General features: G+C 36.0%; 1 protein-coding gene across 1 annotated transcript; it reads left to right on the top strand.

Moving 5' to 3' along the window:
* Positions 1-9502: 9502 nt before the first annotated feature.
* Positions 9503-18049, top strand: cgref1 (cell growth regulator with EF-hand domain 1). Its single transcript, XM_005804219.3, has 7 exons — positions 9503-9891; positions 11094-11199; positions 12443-12511; positions 14616-14689; positions 15306-15430; positions 15558-15659; positions 16815-18049. Exons 1-7 carry the CDS (start codon positions 9882-9884, stop codon positions 17058-17060), a joined length of 732 nt encoding a protein of 243 aa, XP_005804276.1. The 5' UTR covers positions 9503-9881; the 3' UTR covers positions 17061-18049.
* The last annotated feature ends 98 nt before the right edge of the window (positions 18050-18147 follow it).

The following is an 18147-nucleotide window of genomic DNA, read 5'->3' as shown; positions in this document are numbered from 1 at the left end:
GGACAGCAGAGGTTAGAGTCTCTAATGTTTAACCAGAGCAGGTGCAGTAAACCAGCTGCTGGTGAAAGCACAGCTACGTTATTATCACACTCAACCTGACACATCCTATTTGCTTCAGGATATTTACTCATATCACTATGGTCACACTGTCTGTCCTGACTTTCTTTACAGACTTCTCATGAATGATGGGAGAAGAGAAACGAAAGAAATTCTTCACTAGTTTACAGCACACTTTTGATTAATTGTCAATTAATTGTTTATTAAATCAAACTTAATTCCAGTAGATTAACATTCAACATCCGCTTAGATCTGCTTTCAGTGTTGTAGTTTGGCCGCCAACCAGCAGAGGGCGCCGCTGGTCATCCTGAAGCGGAGCCGTCCGGGGAAAACTATTTATTTATTTTTGATTTATTTTGGGAGATGTCGTGAGTTAAAGTGCTTCATAGAGCAAATTTTTAATTAAACTCCTTCAAGAGCACAAACAGTACTAATGTACGATCACCCCTCTGATCAAGTGTTTCACATATTTTATTCTTTCCATCTTTTATTTTTCTGTTCACCTAAGAGGTTCCTGTTGTATTTTACATGTCTTAAGTTTACCAATGTGAGAAAACCACACTTTTCTGTGTATTCAGTCAGTATTCAATACAGCTGGCACAAAATTTGTTAAAATTGAAATATATTTACTATATTCTGAAAAATGTAGCCCTTCACGTTATAGAAAAACAGTCAGTTTTCTTGGTACAAGATTCATGTTTTTAAGAAAATCTACGGTGGCCGACAGGTGCAAATGCGCAGCAAAAGAGAAAACATGCAAACAAAAAAAAAAACAAACACGCGCACAAATTAAATGCGGCAAGCAAAAAGCGAATAAAATGCAGCAAACAAAAAGAGAGATGCAAACAAAAAAGAAGACACCCCCGAATGAAATGCAGCAAACAAAAAATGTTGAAAACGGAAGTGCTCCAGACCACTAGGGGGAGTCAAAGAAAATAGTATTCATTTCTATGGGACCAGATGCAAGATTCAGAGAGATTAATTTCTAATTTCCCATAGAAATGAATACTATTTTCTTTGACTCCCCCTAGTGGTCTGGAGCACTTCCGTTTTCAACATTTTTTGTTTGCTGCATTTCATTCGGGGGTGTCTTCTTTTTTGTTTGCGTCTCACTTTTTGTTTGCTGCATTTCATTCGGGGGTGTCTTCTTTTTTGTTTGCGTCTCTCTTTTTGTTTGCTGCATTTTATTCGCTTTTTGCTTGCCGCATTTAATTTGTGCGCGTGTTTTTTTTTTGTTTGCATGTTTTCTCTTTTGCTGCGCATTTGCACCTGTCGGCCACCGTAAAAATCGCAGCGTCTGTCGATGGATAAGATCAGTCAAATTTAAATTAACTGTTTAATTGATAACTTGCATCCCTAATATGAGGAATGTGAGTGAAAAGCTGTAAGGAATATGTTGATTGATTGTATTTTAATGGAAAACCTTCCTTGCTGCTCTGCATAAGTCTGCAGTCAAATCTGAAACGTTTCTTAGGTTGATTGCACAGGTTAGGCTTTACTTCACAAGCTAATTGAGACTGAAAAGGGCTGAAAACTGTGGATTAAATGTGCTGTTACTTAAAGTATTAAGTATTTTCTGGTGCTGTTTGTGGTTCATCCTTAAAACATCCATGTTCAAAATGTTCCTCAGCCTCCAAAGACTTAAACATCCATGCCTCTGGCTCCATTTGTTTTTCCATCTTTCTTCTTCTCTCACTCCTCCTCCTTCTTCTCCCAGATCCAAATGAGAAATTAATAGCTGCTTAATTGTTGGTGTTTCCACCTCAGAACCCTGACAATTAAAGGTTAATTATGTGCCCACTCCTTTTGCTAAACATAGAAGCTGCCTGTGTGACTTTAAATGTGTGGATTCCTGGCTCGCTCGCTCGCTGTAACATCCATTCTGACTTACAGATCTGAATGCAAGCTGTAAATAAACATGCAGTTTGTGGAATGAGATTATTCATGTTTCAGCTCAAATGTTAATTTGATCAATTTGTTGAATGTACATTAGCAAACACCAATTTGCAGTGGTAGTTTTTCCATTTAATATATACTGTATATATAGAATCAAACTATCAACGTTTGGGATGATGATTTAAACCCCAAACAAACTTTGAACTTAACTTTCCCCCTAAAGTGTCCATTTCTAGGTATTCATGAGATTTATTCACTGAGGCCTTCAGAGGATCTGATCTATACCTAAATTTAATTACACTCTTTTTAGGTTCCTTCTAAAGATAATTAATTCAAATCTCAAAAATACTTTATTGATCCCAAAGGAAAATTAAAGGTTGTAGCTCATTAATTCAAATTCTTCAGAGTTATTGAAGATGGTGATGGCTGTTGGCAGGAAAGATCTCCTGTAGCAGTCTGTATTACAGCGAATCTGAAGAAGCCTCTGACTGAAGACGCTCTGTTTTGTGTGAGTGTTTACATGTATGAATGCATTCATCCAGGTGTATATTTGTTCGACACAATGATTGAGACATTTCTCGAATGAATCAATAAAATGAATCAAATTATCAGGTTGCGCCTTTTTGGGTTCCTGGTTCTGGTTCTGATGCTGCTGCCCAACAGATAAGGGGAGAAGAGACGACACTCTCAACAACAGACTTATACTTATAAGTTCTTATATTTAACTGCATCATCTTACTGCAAACCTTGAAGGATCTTAGCTTACCCAGTCTGCTCCGTTCCTGCTTATAGACACAACCATTAAGAAACCGTTCCAGTTTTGTGCTGTATAAAAACTGGTTTGATGTGAAATGCAGTTTATGTGGATCATGATGGACGGAACATAAATGCCCACCACACTTTTCAGACGGTGTGAAAGCCTTTTATCATTTTCTTTTGCTCACTACTTTTTCTTAGTCCATCACAGGAAGTCATCATAAAATACAGAGCGTAACATGACAGTTTTAAAAAACTGTATTTCTTAAAATGTCTCAAAACTTGTAAATTCATAACAGAAAGTCCAGATTGATCTTACATAATCATTAGTTTGTATTTCTGCCTCATAAATCCTCTGTCTGTGATGCGTTTCTGCCCCTGATCTCTCAGTCTGCTGAGCTTTGCTTAGTTCATTTATTAGCCTCCATGTTTACACAGGAAACACTCGTCACCCCCACCATGCTTCTGCTGATCCATTTATTCCTTTATGGTTTTATTTATGATGTCCATTTCTTACCCTCCGTTTCTTTCTCTCTTTGTTTTGCTGTTCCATTGATTCAGCTCCACATCATTCGCACTTAATCTCTAACCAATCACATTTAAATTATTTCTTGGATTCATTAAAAACAATTTTGCGAGCTCTTTAACAAATGCACCATGGAAATGTTTCCAGTGTTTCTTTTTCTGAGAACTGTTGACCAGTCTGAAGAAATGTTATTGCAGTTGGGATTAACATGCCTGTGTGTCTGCATATCTGTGAGCTGCAGCACATCCTTTACAAACGGGCTGCTTAATGACCGCAGTTCGTCTGCAGAGCAATAATCAGTGATGCTGATTCTTAGTTATGGTCAATTTATGCTGCAGGTACTAAAGATAGAACTCTCATTTAACTTGTTTTTCTGCAATTTGTTATCAGTGATAGGTAGTCTGTCTGAAGGGTAAAAAAAAAACACGGAGCAAATATTTTCCTGCTATTCAATGAAGTGTCTCCACTATAGAAGTGCTTCTGAATGTCTCCACTATATGGGGCGTTTGTTAGCTTAGCAATTTGTAAGTCACAGAATCTGAGCTAATAAAGGAACTTTTAATTATAATGTTAATAGAAAAACCAAAAGCACACAATTTTTAATCATGTGCAGCTTTATTTATGTTCATTCATCAAACATTTTTGTCAAGTTTGTACCAAATTGAAGCTCTTTTCCCAGCTATTCTAAAATTAAACTGAAGCCAAACGTTCTACCAAATTAGCTTCCAGTAAGAGGTTTTTTTGGCATTGCTCTGGAAAAAATTAATAGACCACTTAAGATTATCATTTTCTCTGGTTTTAGTTTTTATATGTATATATTTGAATAAAATTAACATTATTCTTTTATTCTATGACAGCATGTCTCTGAAATTAGAAGCAAAAATGTAGTATTTATTTGCAGAAATGAGAAATGGTCAGAATAACAAAACGATGCAGAGCTTTCAGACCTCAAATAGTGCAAATAAAACAAGTTGATATTCATTTAGAAACAACAATATTAATGTTTTAACTCAGGAAGAGAACAGAAATCAATATTTGGTGGAATAACCAGGAGGTTTTCAATGGGGCTCAGTGCAGTGGACTCTTCATTTTTTCCAAAGCTGTAAATGGATTTAAATATTTTCAGACTTTAATGGTGAGTACAGAACATTTTGTTCTGCATTTTGTTTGCTGGTTTTATCACCCAAACTGCTCGCTTTATGCCTCCCCACAACATGTATGCTGGATTAAGGTCAAGACTTTGACTATTCCTTTCCAAAACGTTAAGTTGATTCTTCTTTACTCATTTTGCGTTAGGATGCTTTGTGTTATCAGCTTGTTGTCTTGCTGCTTGACCCACTTTGTTTTGTGGTTCAGTTCACAGACAGATGTGCTGAGATTCTTCTTTAGTTCTCTGGAATAATTTACAGATCATTGTTCTGTCAGAGATGAACAACAATAAAAAAATATCCCTGTGTTCAGATACAAACTGTGAGAATTTTAAAAAATCAATAATAAAAAATACATTACTGTGTTTTTTAGTATTTTTGGAATTATGAAAAAGTGAACAGAAATAAATATGCAGTAAGCGATTAAGAACATCACACATTTTGCATTTAATGTAAAATATGAAGAATATATGGGGTGCTAAATGTGCCAAAAATATGTGCACGTGTGCATACATGGATTCTATATACAAGTTAACATTTTTGGATGTAATTATCAATGGCGATAAAAGTACCTTTGACTACTACACTCCCTATGAAAATTATTAACTTCATTAAATATTTACTATTTTCAGTTATATTTTCAAAGGTGCCAGATTCTTGCTGCTTCATCCTAATGTGCAGTTTGAAAACATGAAAATTGATGCAGAAACAGATGCACAGTTATACAACCACACATCTTTGAAAAGCAGAAGTAGAACCTCCTGCCCAACCAGCTAGAATAGTTTCTGGATGGAAAGTCAACATGACATTTGTCTCTTCCAGCAGCCATTGTACAGCGGAAACAGCAGTAAAACCAGCTGCCCAAATGTGCTGGAGTTTTGCTGCGGTTGCCAAGTAACGGCCCAGTACTCATTGATCGTGACTTTACTTTCTGGAGGTTTTTGAAACAGCTCATTTTCCAGATACCAAAAAAAAATTATTTATTGGCAAAAAACATCTGAGTAGTTTTTTTTTTATAAAAATGCTTGGTTTGTTTTTAGAAGCAGTTCAGACCCAAATAGATAAATAAAAAGGTCCCCTTTAAGAACATAAGGACTTTCCTTTTAGAAATGCTCAAAGGTTTGGAAAAATTTACATTTTCTTTACAAGGCTAATTTTAGGCTCTTTTTGAATGTCATAGCACATACATTAAATGTGCCAAAATTATTTGCAAATGTCTAGACATGCACTATACATGGAAGCTGAGTCGTATTTCTTTGAAACTGTCAGAGTTTTACATTTAGGAGTCAGAATAAACTCATGGGGATCCAGACATACATTTGGGTTACATTCCTGCCAAAAAGCAGCTGTTATTTCCTAAAACAAATGGGATTTCCAAAACAAAAGATCATATGTGTTTTTTAAACTTTATCAATTCCAGGTAGGAAGAAATCTCTGACCTTTGTATATATATTTAATAACATGCATGAAAACCTTTTGACACTTTTGTAGCCCCATATAAGCTTGTAAGCCGCTAAATTACTTCCAGACTGTCTGAAGCATATTTTACAAGTGTTTCCATGTGACCATGTCGGTATTTTTGTGCAAATCTTTCTAGTTGACCTTTCCATACGTTTATGTATGGGAATGTAACTATGTTGCAGTTTACAGCTGCCCACTGACTTCATGGAAACAGAACTTTTAATCCAGTTCAAAACATTTAGTCCACACGTCATTTATTAACGTACAAGTCATGTTCATGTGTGGCTGCAATTAAGAAATCTTCCAGTTAATTTGCCCTGACTGTTTGAACCCTGCCTGTCCTGAGAACATTTTCTGACACAAGTCTCCAATTAGGCGCTCATGACGTAAAACTGCCCTCTGTCTGTGTTTAGACCTGAGTGTGTTTAGACTAGTATGTACAGAAAAATATCCTCCTTGTGTGAATCTCACCAAGAATTGAGTACAATTTCTACATGTGACACGTAGGAAAGATTTCCTACAAAAGTAAAACACACCTTCGCGTTTTATAACAGGATGTTCACATAAGAAAACGTTTCACATGTGGAATGTTTTACACATTTTGCAAATTACTACACAACACAATAGTCAGCTATAAAATGCATGTTCATATTTTAAAGACAAAATAAAATATGCAAATGTCATCACATCATATTTTTCAAATTCATTTAATTTAACCTTCTTGCTGTTTCTGCACTGAAAAAATACAAAAATATTTTGGTCTAGTTTCTAGTGCAAATAACTTAGTACACTTGAAATCAGACAAAACTAACTCAGAAGTGACTTTGCACCAAGATATAACAGCTTGTAAATTAAGTAAATAATTCCTTAATATGGATGAAAAAATACTAGATTATTGGTACATTAATTTACCTTCCAATAGAGCAAGTACTTTTTCATCAAAATTAAGGAATTATTGACTAAAACAAGCTCCTGTATGTTGCTGAAAAGTTACTTCTAAGTTAGTTTTGTCTAATTTCAAATGTACTAAGTTATTTTCACTAGAAAATAGACAGAAAAGCTTGGTGAGATTTTGTATTTTTGCAGTGCAGAAGCATCAAGGAAATTAAATTATTAACAATTTAACTGATGAGTTTGACAAATATGATATTAAATAGTGATGTTTGGATATTTTATTAGAAACTCAACCAATTTTGTATTTTTGCAGTTTGCATTTTGCCAACTGATCACCAAACCTGATCCTAAACCCATTTCACATAAATCTAAACTATTAAATTTTGTAAGAGGAATAATCACGAAGACCGTTTTCAGACAGCCAGAGCTTTGAGTTGCGTCCGTTCGAAGAGTTTGAGGCCCACACACTGAATGCAGATTGGGACGGCATGTACCAATTACTGCAGTGAGCATACACTGAAATGACACCGAGGTCGAGAGGTCAAAAATAGACTCACACAGTTTTCACTGTTAGGGGCCACCAAACAGAGGAGCCTAATCCCTGTTATGTAATGGAGGGATGTCCTCAGTTTGGGACATGTGTGAGCGTCACGGCTGTGTGAGCACGCTTAAGAAAACAAAGACGTGCAGTTGTGTGACACTGTGCAGAAAGGTCAGTGTCACTAAACAGTCCTTTAGGGAAAATTATTGTTTTTCTTTTCCTTTTGTGTACTTTTGGTGATTAACTTCATATACTGTACAAGTCGTCAAACATATAAAACGCCTTTCAACCCCATTAAATCTCTTCACCTCTTTATATAATCAACACAGAGTGAATTAATATAAGCAGAAGACAAGCAAGAAATGATTTTCAAACATTTTTACAAATAAAAATCTGAAATGTGAAGCTGTATTTGCCACTTTGAGGCAATACTTTGACGAAACACCTTTTGTTTCATCAATCAAAAGTACGATGTACTTTTGGTGGATTACCAAAGTACAACATACTTTTACACCAAAACACATCACTTATGAAAAGTATGCATCATATTCACAATTTTGCAATGTGTTGTGTTGGTCAATCCCAATAAAATGCATTTAAAACTTGTCGTTGTAATATGATAATATGGAGGAAAATTTAAGGGACGTGAATACCTTTGCAAAGCTATCCAATTTGTGCAACTGTTCTGAAAATAGGAAATCTGATGTGCAGTAAAACATGAACAGCTAAAGAGCAAATTTGTGAAACTTGAGTAATTAATTGTTCTGTTTTTGTAATTTTCCCTCTCGATGCTGTGAATACAACTCCAGGCATAAAACATGGAGTTAATACTGTTGGAGGACGTAAAAGAATACAGATATCTTACTCTCGTAACCATATTTGACAGTAAATCATGTGAATAATTGCAGAGTAATCTCGTTTCCTGTTGGCGGCCGTCGGTGGGATGCTTGCGCACCGACCAGCTGTGAAATAACGAGTCAACATGGCGCTGCAGTCACGAACGCTTGACCTCCTGTGTAACGCTTTTCTTTTCATCCTACAACTGGAAGGTCTCACACATTCTTCCTTGACTTTTAATAATGTGTGTACAGCCACATTTAATATGAGGTAATATGATAATTACTGAAAACTTGGTCTCTCATTGTTAATTTCCTTAAAATGTGCATCCTTACATCATATAATGATTTTCTTTTATTACATCTGAAGTCAAAAACTCTGGAAATCTTATGCCAACCTGCACGGAAAAATACTTTTTGTGTATTAATTGCTGTACTATTGCGTGGGAGAAGAAGATTCTTCTGTAAATTTAAAGTAAAGATAGTTAGCCATCTGTCAGAAAACAAACTTTCTGAATCAACACAAGGTGTGCTCTAGTTATTTTTGGAAAGCTCTATTATATATTTTATGTAAGGTCAAGCAAGGAGGCCACACTTTAAATAGGTAAATTCTTCCTTCAGCTCAAATGTGTTCTGTCATGTTTAATTTGTCTTTTATTGAAACCTTAAGGACTCGTTCGTTTGGATGTGGGAAGTGAGCTTGTGTTTGTTTTTGTGTGAGTAGTTTCATCTGTAATTATCTGGATGAGTAAAAAAACAAACATCCTCGTGTTTCTATGGCGTAAGAACTCGCATTGCTTTAAGTAAATAACTCTTTGTTGTTGCCTTTATGCTCTGTACTGCAGCTGATAAGATGGCTGATTAAACTAGGTTGGCATTGAAGTCCGTCTCTGCTCCTTAACTTCGTTATTAATAACTTGGTAAAACAAAGTTCTTACTCAAGGTTGAGAAAACCAAATGGAAGTTATTTTTAGGTGGAAATCTTTTATAAACTTGTCACTGAATCTCATTGTACTTCCTAAGATGTGGCATTTAATGAAAATATGTTAAACATGTAAAGATTTGCATGTGGCCAATTCAACATTTCCCACAAAACTATATAAGCTAAATAAAATGCTACAGTGACATCTTGTGGTCAGATTGTAGAATTGCAGCTCTGCCCTTGAGTCATTTCGTAGTTACTTATTACTTTTACTTAAGTAAACGTGTGTTGAAGTAGTGCTACCCTTCAGTACAATTGTGGGTACTCTACCCACCTCTGTAGCAATTTGTTAATTTATTACATTTTGGCACTTTTGGTCCTCCATACAGGAGTGGCCGCTGCGCTTTCCTTTAAAGCTACAGTTGCTGGATTTAAGCTGCACGTAAATCACAACCCTAAATTTGCTGCAAAAACAAAACGCTGACAGCGTTTCACCCACACGAATGAGCTGCTGCTCCGCCCATGTAAACGAAGTGACCCAGGATTACATAAATAAATACCAGGTTTGTGTGTCCGCACCCTTAGAGGAATGTGACTGAGTGCGTGGACGTGGCGTGGCAGGAAAATCCCGGACAAAGACAGACCGGGCTCATCCACGTGGAGCCTGCCACGGAGCAAAACCCGCAGAGGGGACCTGAGAGGGGGAGGACGCAGTGCTGCAGAGCCGGCGGGGCGGGGCGGGGCGGTGCGGTGCGGGGCGGTGCGGGACGGGACAGAGGTGTTCTCCAGAAATGAACCTTTAACCTGCGGAAATCAACGCGTCTCTCCTGTCAACACTCCAGCTATGCATTCAGGTAGGCTCGGTGTGTAGATTGCACAGCTGCTGCACTGATTTCACCGACTATAAGGTTGTTTAAATATTTAGTTTTCAGGTTATTAAGGATCCTGGGATTTAACAAGACCTTAAATATTTATCCGAGATGGAGGTTTGATGTTAAAAACATCATTCAGGAACCAGTTTGTCTCGTCGGTGCATGCGGTGACAGACAATGCTGCAGTGAAAGGGAGCAAATTGCATCGACTGTATGAGGAAGCTGCAGGGATTTAATATGAAGTCTGATTTAAAAGGGAAACATTTTATACGGGAAACAAAAACAGATTATTTTTAAACTCGTCTGCACTAATTGAAGGTTCTCAGCCTTTCAAGTTCACGTCTGCTGATTTTAGCATTAGTTTTTTTTTTCTTCTTTAAATTACCAACCTACAAAAATCAAATATTCTGCCTTGACTTTTAAAATTATGGTTAAAAAGGTCAACTTTCAGAAAAACAACAGCAGAAAAAGCGAATGTTCTGCATCCCATTGTGATAATTATTAGGTTTTGTCTGGTAAGTAAAACATGATCAAGTCATCAATACAAGATTCATTTATAAACTCTGTTCTCATTACAGAGGTGGAAATGGCTTCCATAAAAATAAAAATAATTGCCTTCACTGGAAAAAAATACAAATAATATTCCCAAAGTTATCATACAGAGCGGTTTCTACAAATTATAAATGTTTTCTCAACATTTTTATTTTGGTTTTTGCATTACATTTAAACCTAAAAAGACTGTTAAAGTTAGAACCATTCAGATTTAACAAATACATTATTCTGATTTCTTATTTATAGTCACATCAAAGAGAAGCTATTAGCAGAAGAAAATTAGCTAATTTGCTGTGATGCATGAAAAAAACCTGCAGTTTTTATTCTCAGTTGAAGGGTAAGTGGGTCAAAATGAAAACTGCCGCTTTAAGATTAACTATTGTTATACTTTGTTCTTAGAAATTCAATGTTTTATGGTCTTTGCCATCCAAATTTTCTCTTTATTATTAAGCACTTTACTTTTCCAAACTAGGATCAACAACTAAAACACACATTTTGTGTCCTTTACTACAAGTTAGAGGGTTTATCAGTGTATTGTTCATATATTTTTATTGTTTAAATCTTGAAGTGTAGCAGTATCCAGTGTGGGGAAACTACACCGAATGTTTGATCCCATCATTGTGTATTTTCAGGTCTGCACATGGGGTACCAGCTGGTCCGGCTGGCCCCACCTGCTCTGTCCCTGTGGTTCCTCATAAACCTGAGCCTGGCAGCACCAGGTCTCCCTGGGACTCAAAGGTGACCCAATTACTCCACTAGTGAGCCTCACTCATCACATTTATAATATTTGAAGCTAAAGTTTAAGCTAAAACATGTACAGGTGACAGTAGATGTTTAGATTCATGTTGTCACTGTTTGACACTAAATCAAACTAAACTATCCCAGTTTTAGGTAAAAATAATTTATTTTTGGTAAATATTGGGTGATGTTCATGTTGCACACCTAAAAACATCCGTCTCTGAAATAAGGAACCCAGTTGTGTTTATACTAGCATGTAATCGTTCAGACAGTTGAACGCATTTCGTTCAGAGATCTGGAAACTGACCAAGGACTTTATGATATCTAGAATTCTATTTCTGTTCTTGTAATTAAAAAATATATCTAATCAGTTTAGTGTTTAGTACATACAACTAATATTGATAATCCTATGGGAACATAAAACAAGAAAGAAAAATGTCTGATTTGACGTCAGACATTGAGAAAAAAAGTGTATCAACTGAATTTCTATTGTTTACTTTTGATCAATAGTTATTATAAAGGGGCAATGGCATTAAAAATTTCCGTGTTTTTTAATACTTCCATTCCAGTTACTACTGCTTCTAAAAACACCCAAAGCGCTTAAAAAAACACCAATGTTTTTTGCTGTCCAGAATAATATTATTAAGTCACATTCTACAGGCACTATGCCGTCACCTAGCAACCCCAACTGAGCCCAACCCGTCACCTAGCAACCCCAGTGGAGTTCCAGAATGTTTGGTCAGCTGGTTTTTGTTGTTGAATTACCATCCAGAAACCACTTGCTGCAGATGGCTCCACTTGTGCTTTTCAAAGATGTACGGTTGTATAATTGTGCATCTGTTTGCATCCATTTTCATGTACAAGTGTAAATGTTGAGTTGGGGGGGCGTGGCTAGCAGCAGCTTATTTGGATTTAAAGTGACAAGACGCCCCAAAGCATCTCATTCTGAAGAAGCTTAAAATAAGCAGAACTCAGCAAAATAAAATCTCATTATCTAAAAATGATTTTCTCCAAAAACGTTGTGCACATGTCTATACACTAATTCTAACCTATTCAAAGAAGCTTAATAGATCCCCTTTAAAATAAGAAAAAAAGCTCAAACAAAATTCTGATACAAAAATAAAAGAGTACTGATATGCTGCCTCTTTAGTTGGATTTAAAATAAATAAATAACATTCAACACGTCAATAGATCTACTTTAGTGTGTTGTTTTTGTTATGCTGTTATTTGTTCGTCACTTTAGGGAAGAATCGGATCTCCGTCCCCCTCCAGGACTGATCAATCCCTTCGGCTCTGGAGAAGAGGAACGCAGGTGAGAGGCCTTCGAACGAGACCCAGCTGATGAACTGCGACCTCACTCCGAGTCAGAAATGGAGTGAGGTCGCTTCACTTTCTTAGAAATGGACTTGAAAGTCCATTTCAAGGTTATGCCCACATCACCACTCGTTTCCTCCAGCCACACTATTAAGGTTTTACATCATTGCTAGCAATCAAAACCTTGCATAAAATAAAATCGTCAGCCATTGTTTTCGTCAGATGGCTTTCTAATGTTGACACAACATAAAACTGAGACTGGAACGATTAATCAGATTAATCATCATGAATCAATTAATCGTCAACTAATTTAGTAATTGTTAACTGTAGTATACAGATTCCAAAAAAAAAAAGCTCAACATTTTCAATAATTTTTACTAAAAATTAATTACTAAAACTTTTCAATAACTGAAATAATTATTTGTTGCAGCCTTATATAAACCCCACAGGCTCCGTATTTAATTTTTTACAGTGGACTGAGCAGGTTATGTCTCGTCACTCTGGACTTCGGCTTCTGCTGTGCTGCTGATGCGGCCAGAGCCAAACTCTGATAAAACTGCAGGAGGAGAAACACCAGACTTTGTTTTTATTGTTATTACAATGGCGGCGCCCTTTATGGCTGCAGCTGCTTCGGCTCCCGGTAATACCACCAATTTATTGCTTAAATCAGTATTTTCTGCTACAATAACTCAGAGAAACAGCGTAAGACCAGTCTATGACCATCAGACTATGGTATTGAGCAAATTTAGTCATCTGGACTCCATAAATTTGGAGACACGGACCCTCTGCAAAGCCTTGGACTGCTACGTCAGTTGGACCAGTTGAACCAAGCTAACGCCACAGCAGCTGAATTTTCCAACAGCCCAGGCCCATGGAGACACCGGAGAAGACGTGAGAGAAAACAGATGCAAGGGTGTCGCGGTGGACTTACAGCTAAGCTAAAAGCTCACCCTTTCCGTTTGCCACTTCCCTCCATCTTGCTTGCTAATGTACGATCCCTTGAAAGCAAATTGAACTACCTGAAGCTGGATTTAACCACCAAAACGGAAACAAGAAACTGCTGCATTCTCATTTTCTGTGTGACATGGCTAAACTCATCTGTCCCTGATAATGCCATCAGCCTGGAGGGGCCAACAACATTTTGAGCCGACAGAAGCCATGCTCTTACTGGTAAATCCAGGGGAGGTGGTGTTTGTATTTACATTTACAGCAGCTGGTGTAACAATGCCACCCTGGCCTCCAGTCATTGCTCTGTGCACATTGAGTTCATGATTGTGAGATCAGACCTTTCTACCTACCCCTGGAATTCACCACCGTTATCATTTCTGCTGTCTACAACCCGCCCACTGCCAACACCAAGCAAGCACTGAGTACCTTTCACCATGCCATCAGTGACAGACAATCCATATACCCGGAGGGTGTTTTTATTGTTGCTGGAGATTTTAACCAAGCTAACATGAAGACTGTTCTTCCTAATTTCCATCAATATGTGGATTTTCCGACCAGAGAGGAAAACATGCTGGATTTGGTCTACACCAATATCAAGAAAGCTTTCAGAGCAATTCCCCAGCCCATCTCGGCTCTTCAGCTCATCTTTCGGTTATGCTCACCCCAGCATACCAACCCCTGCTCACCAGACACAACTGTCGTCCCAGGTTTAACACAAACCACATCATGAAATATGCAGATGACACAACAATTGTGGGATTAATTCAGGACAACAATGAAGTGAACTACAGAAAAGAGGTACAACATCTTGTGGACTGGTGCATAATAAACAACCTGCTCCTGAACGTCGGCAAGACAAAAGAAATCATTGTCGACTTCAGAAGGAGCCACACACCACTCCTCATTAACGACAAACCAGTGGAGATCGTTAGCAGCACTAAGTTCCTTAGATCATTGACATTTCACTGCCAATTTTACTTATAATTCTTTGAGCGATGACAATAAAATAAGTCTAAGTCTAATTATTTGAATATTCACAGTTCACATATTTATTTTAATAATAATTTCAAAAATAGAAAAATAATTTTTTTCTATTTTTATCTTTTACTTTCTGTTATTTCCACCTGATGTTTTGTAAAACTGTGTAATCGCAGGTTGTTGCAGAGCTACATTCAGCAAAGTCTACGCAACAGTCAGGGAAGTCCTGACATCACTTCCTGGGAGCAAGGTAGACGACACCTACTGCAAACAACACGTAATATCCAAGATTCATACACATACGGATCAGTAAATCACTGAATTATTGAAAGGGTAACATATTTTAATGATTTAACTTAAGAAGTGAAATCAACATATCAAATTGCTCGGATCATGGACTTGATTGTTCCCCATTTTATCACTGATTGGACCTGAAGCAACTTGAACTTTTTTTTGCTTCTCCATCCTATGATGTCGTATTTGGGCCATAACAGACAGGACAAAAAAAGTAACTTTCTACAAAAAAAAACAACTCATAAATTTTGAGATTTATCTCAGAAATTTTCCAGAAAAAAAAGGAAATTTCTGAGTTTCAAAAGTCAAAACAAACCATCATCCTCCTGCCACTTCCTGTTGTCTTCTTTGCTGTTTTCAACAGTAGTAACGTCCAGCTGTTGATCACGTCTCGCATGATGCGAAAAAGTGTTTCCACTGTAGTTTTGCAAAAGAAATTTAAATCAATACGGCCAAAAACCACCTCATCCTGGCACAGGAACTTGTTAAACACGAGTTTTTTCTAGATACGTTTTCAAAGTGAAATTTAAATGAACTTTAGTTTATAACTCGTCTTCTCTGTTTTGCTTCAGAGGTGTTCTTCCTGTTTCGTCTCTACGATTATGATCGCAGCGGATTCTTGGATGGCTTGGAGATCATGAAGCTGCTCTCTGACTACATCTCCCATCATGCACTAGGACCAGAGGCCAGTGAGCAAGTAAGCTGAAGTGACTGAATCAGTGTGTTGTTGTTTTTTAATTTGTGTGTATTTGTAAATACCACCTTCAGGATTCTTTGGCTGCTTTTTTAAATGTGTCTTTTCTTTTCGTGCCTGCTGGGTTCAGGTGGTGTCCATGGTGGATTTCTTACTACAGACTCAGGATCTAAACCAGGATGGCCTGCTGGACCCTTCAGAGCTGCTGTCGCCTTCATTTATTAACACACAGGTACACCGACAACATAAACTGTGACTGTTGGCAAAATTTACGTAACATGCACACATTGTTTCATCTGCAATATTGTTTTATTTAAAAATCTGAAAGTTGTTATATGAGATAATTGAGATATCTCCAATTGTCTTGAGAAGCTGCATTATTAGCTGAGTTGGGTAGTAATTAGTTACATGTATTCAGTTACATTTACTTGAGTAACTTTGTGGAAAAAAATTAACTTTTGACAAGGCTGTACGTTTTTACTTGAGTAATTTTAGAGTTAAGTATCACTACTCTTAATTGAGTAAAATTTCTGGATAATCTGTCCAATGTGAGAAACTTCACTGAATGAAGAATAAACATCTTTTAACCAAAAATTCACAAGACACACACCTGCAGTTTTTATTAATTTCATATGTTTTATATATTGAAAGCAGTTGATTTGGAAAATGTTTCTTTTGCCTAATTTTGTTATTTTGTAATTATATTGTTCATGTGAATTATTTTCATTTTGGTCTTTAAAATGTCCAAATGTCCACATATATTTCATTCTGTCCGATTATGTAATTTTTAAATATTCAACTTTTAAATATTAAACATTTAAAAATATTGAATATTTGTGAATACTACAATAAATACTATAATTATTATATAAGCTTTCAACATTGAATTCAACTTTAAAAGGAGGTTTAGCAGATATAAAAATTACAAATATTTCCATAATGATATGAATACAATACCAGTTTTTTAAATTGTACCTTTTACCATAGGTACTCAAGTACCTTTGTAAAGATACTTGAGTATGTTAGTTGGTAAAGTAAGTAAAAATGTAAAAAGGTACTTGATTATCCTTTTTACCAAATACTTTGTACTCTTACTTGAAATAAGATTTTTATGTTTTGAAGTGTGACCAGTAAAGACTACTAGCATGTTTAGCTTTAGTATTAGCACTATGTAGCTAAGCTAGCTAAAGCTAGTTACCATAACAAATCAAAATCAATCATTCAGCGTTACATTTAACAACTAATATAAATGATAAAAATACTAATAATTGTAACAGCTGTTAATGTCTTTGAGATTTCCTCCAATGATTTACTGTTAGATCCTGATTGTTTTTTTTTTACTTTTATTTTTTTTAAGTGACATTGTTTACCTACATCTATTTTAAAGGGCTCAAGCAACAACAAAGCACCTCATCAAGAGCAGGAGTTGACAGAAGAGAACAAGCAATCAAACACAATTACTGCGGAGTTGAATGCAGGAGCGGTGGAGCAGAAAGACGAGCAGCGACTGGACGTAATGATGCTTCAGGACGAATCCATAAAGCAAACAGAGGAACATCAGGGTCAAGAACTTCCTAATGCGTTAGCAGAAACCCACCATAACCCCGTGCATCAAGGACAACCAGAAATATAAATATTAACCACTTTACCATTTAGCCTGCTTTAGAAAAAAACTTTTAAAGATAAAAGAAGAATTATAAATTTATCACTGTAAATTGTGTTTTTTTAATATATATATGAATCTCTAAGCATATTTTAACAAACGGCTGTTAAAATGCTGGGCCTCTTCAACGGCTTTCTGTCACATTCTTTCTACGAATAAAGTGATTTCCACAGCTTTTACAAAGGTAGGGGTTTTAAATTAAACTTATAATGCTTTCCATAAATTAAAATGTTATGATTGACAGAAATATTTCACCAAAGTAGTCTGTTCTGACATGCTAGAATACTATATATACAGTATATATATATATATATAGATAGATATATTGTGTATATTCTTTCACATCCTAAAATGTTGACAAATATCCTATTTCAGATAAAATTGAAGTGGTGGTTGAATGAATTAATCCTGGATTAGTTTGTTTTCAGTCTTTCCTCTGCATACAACCAAAAATGCATACACTCAAAGATTTTATATCTTTATTTTAGACAACTTAACCACACTGACAAGAGATCATTCTGACCACACAAACAGGAAAATAAAAAACAAAAAGCCGTTTTGTCATGGTCAATGAGTCACATTCCCTACATTAAAACCCACATCTGATGGTATTTGTCATTGTTTGAACTATTATCTATTTGGTATTTAACTATTATGTTCAAGGAGTGCAATTAGACTGTTATTTATTTACACTGCTTTGATATGTAGTTAGCTTAGTAAACCCAGTGTGTTTAGATACACTGGTGATGTGCCATAAAATAAATCAGCACAAATTTTCAGAAAATGCTCATCTTTGTCATTGCATTCAGAACGACCAGTTGAAATAACAGTAATTCTATTTTAGCAGTTGATTCAAAAATGTTTGTAAATTGTAAATCAACTGAATTTATTAATTATTTAGTTACTTTTTGAATCTAGTTTGAAGGCTTTTGGTTTAAAAATAAAGAAAATGTTTCCTTGATTTCTTTGTGTCCTATTAGTCTAATTAGGTTAGTATTGTTGTTATTGTTATAAGTTATAAGTATTAATATATAAAACTGCACGAGTATTTTTAAAA

The sequence above is a fragment of the Xiphophorus maculatus genome, chromosome 4 (assembly GCF_002775205.1).
Source record: "Xiphophorus maculatus strain JP 163 A chromosome 4, X_maculatus-5.0-male, whole genome shotgun sequence".
Classification (NCBI taxonomy): domain Eukaryota; kingdom Metazoa; phylum Chordata; class Actinopteri; order Cyprinodontiformes; family Poeciliidae; genus Xiphophorus; species Xiphophorus maculatus.
This window is presented reverse-complemented; position numbering and strand designations above follow the sequence as displayed.

What these genes read in the sequence shown, in the direction of transcription:
- cgref1 (XM_005804219.3), top strand. An exon ending in TCTGGAGAAGAGGAACGCAG is followed by an intron (nt 12,512 to 14,615) that starts GTGAGAGGCCTT and finishes GTGTAATCGCAG; the next exon opens with GTTGTTGCAGAGCTACATTC. An exon ending in CATCACTTCCTGGGAGCAAG is followed by an intron (nt 14,690 to 15,305) that starts GTAGACGACACC and finishes GTTTTGCTTCAG; the next exon opens with AGGTGTTCTTCCTGTTTCGT.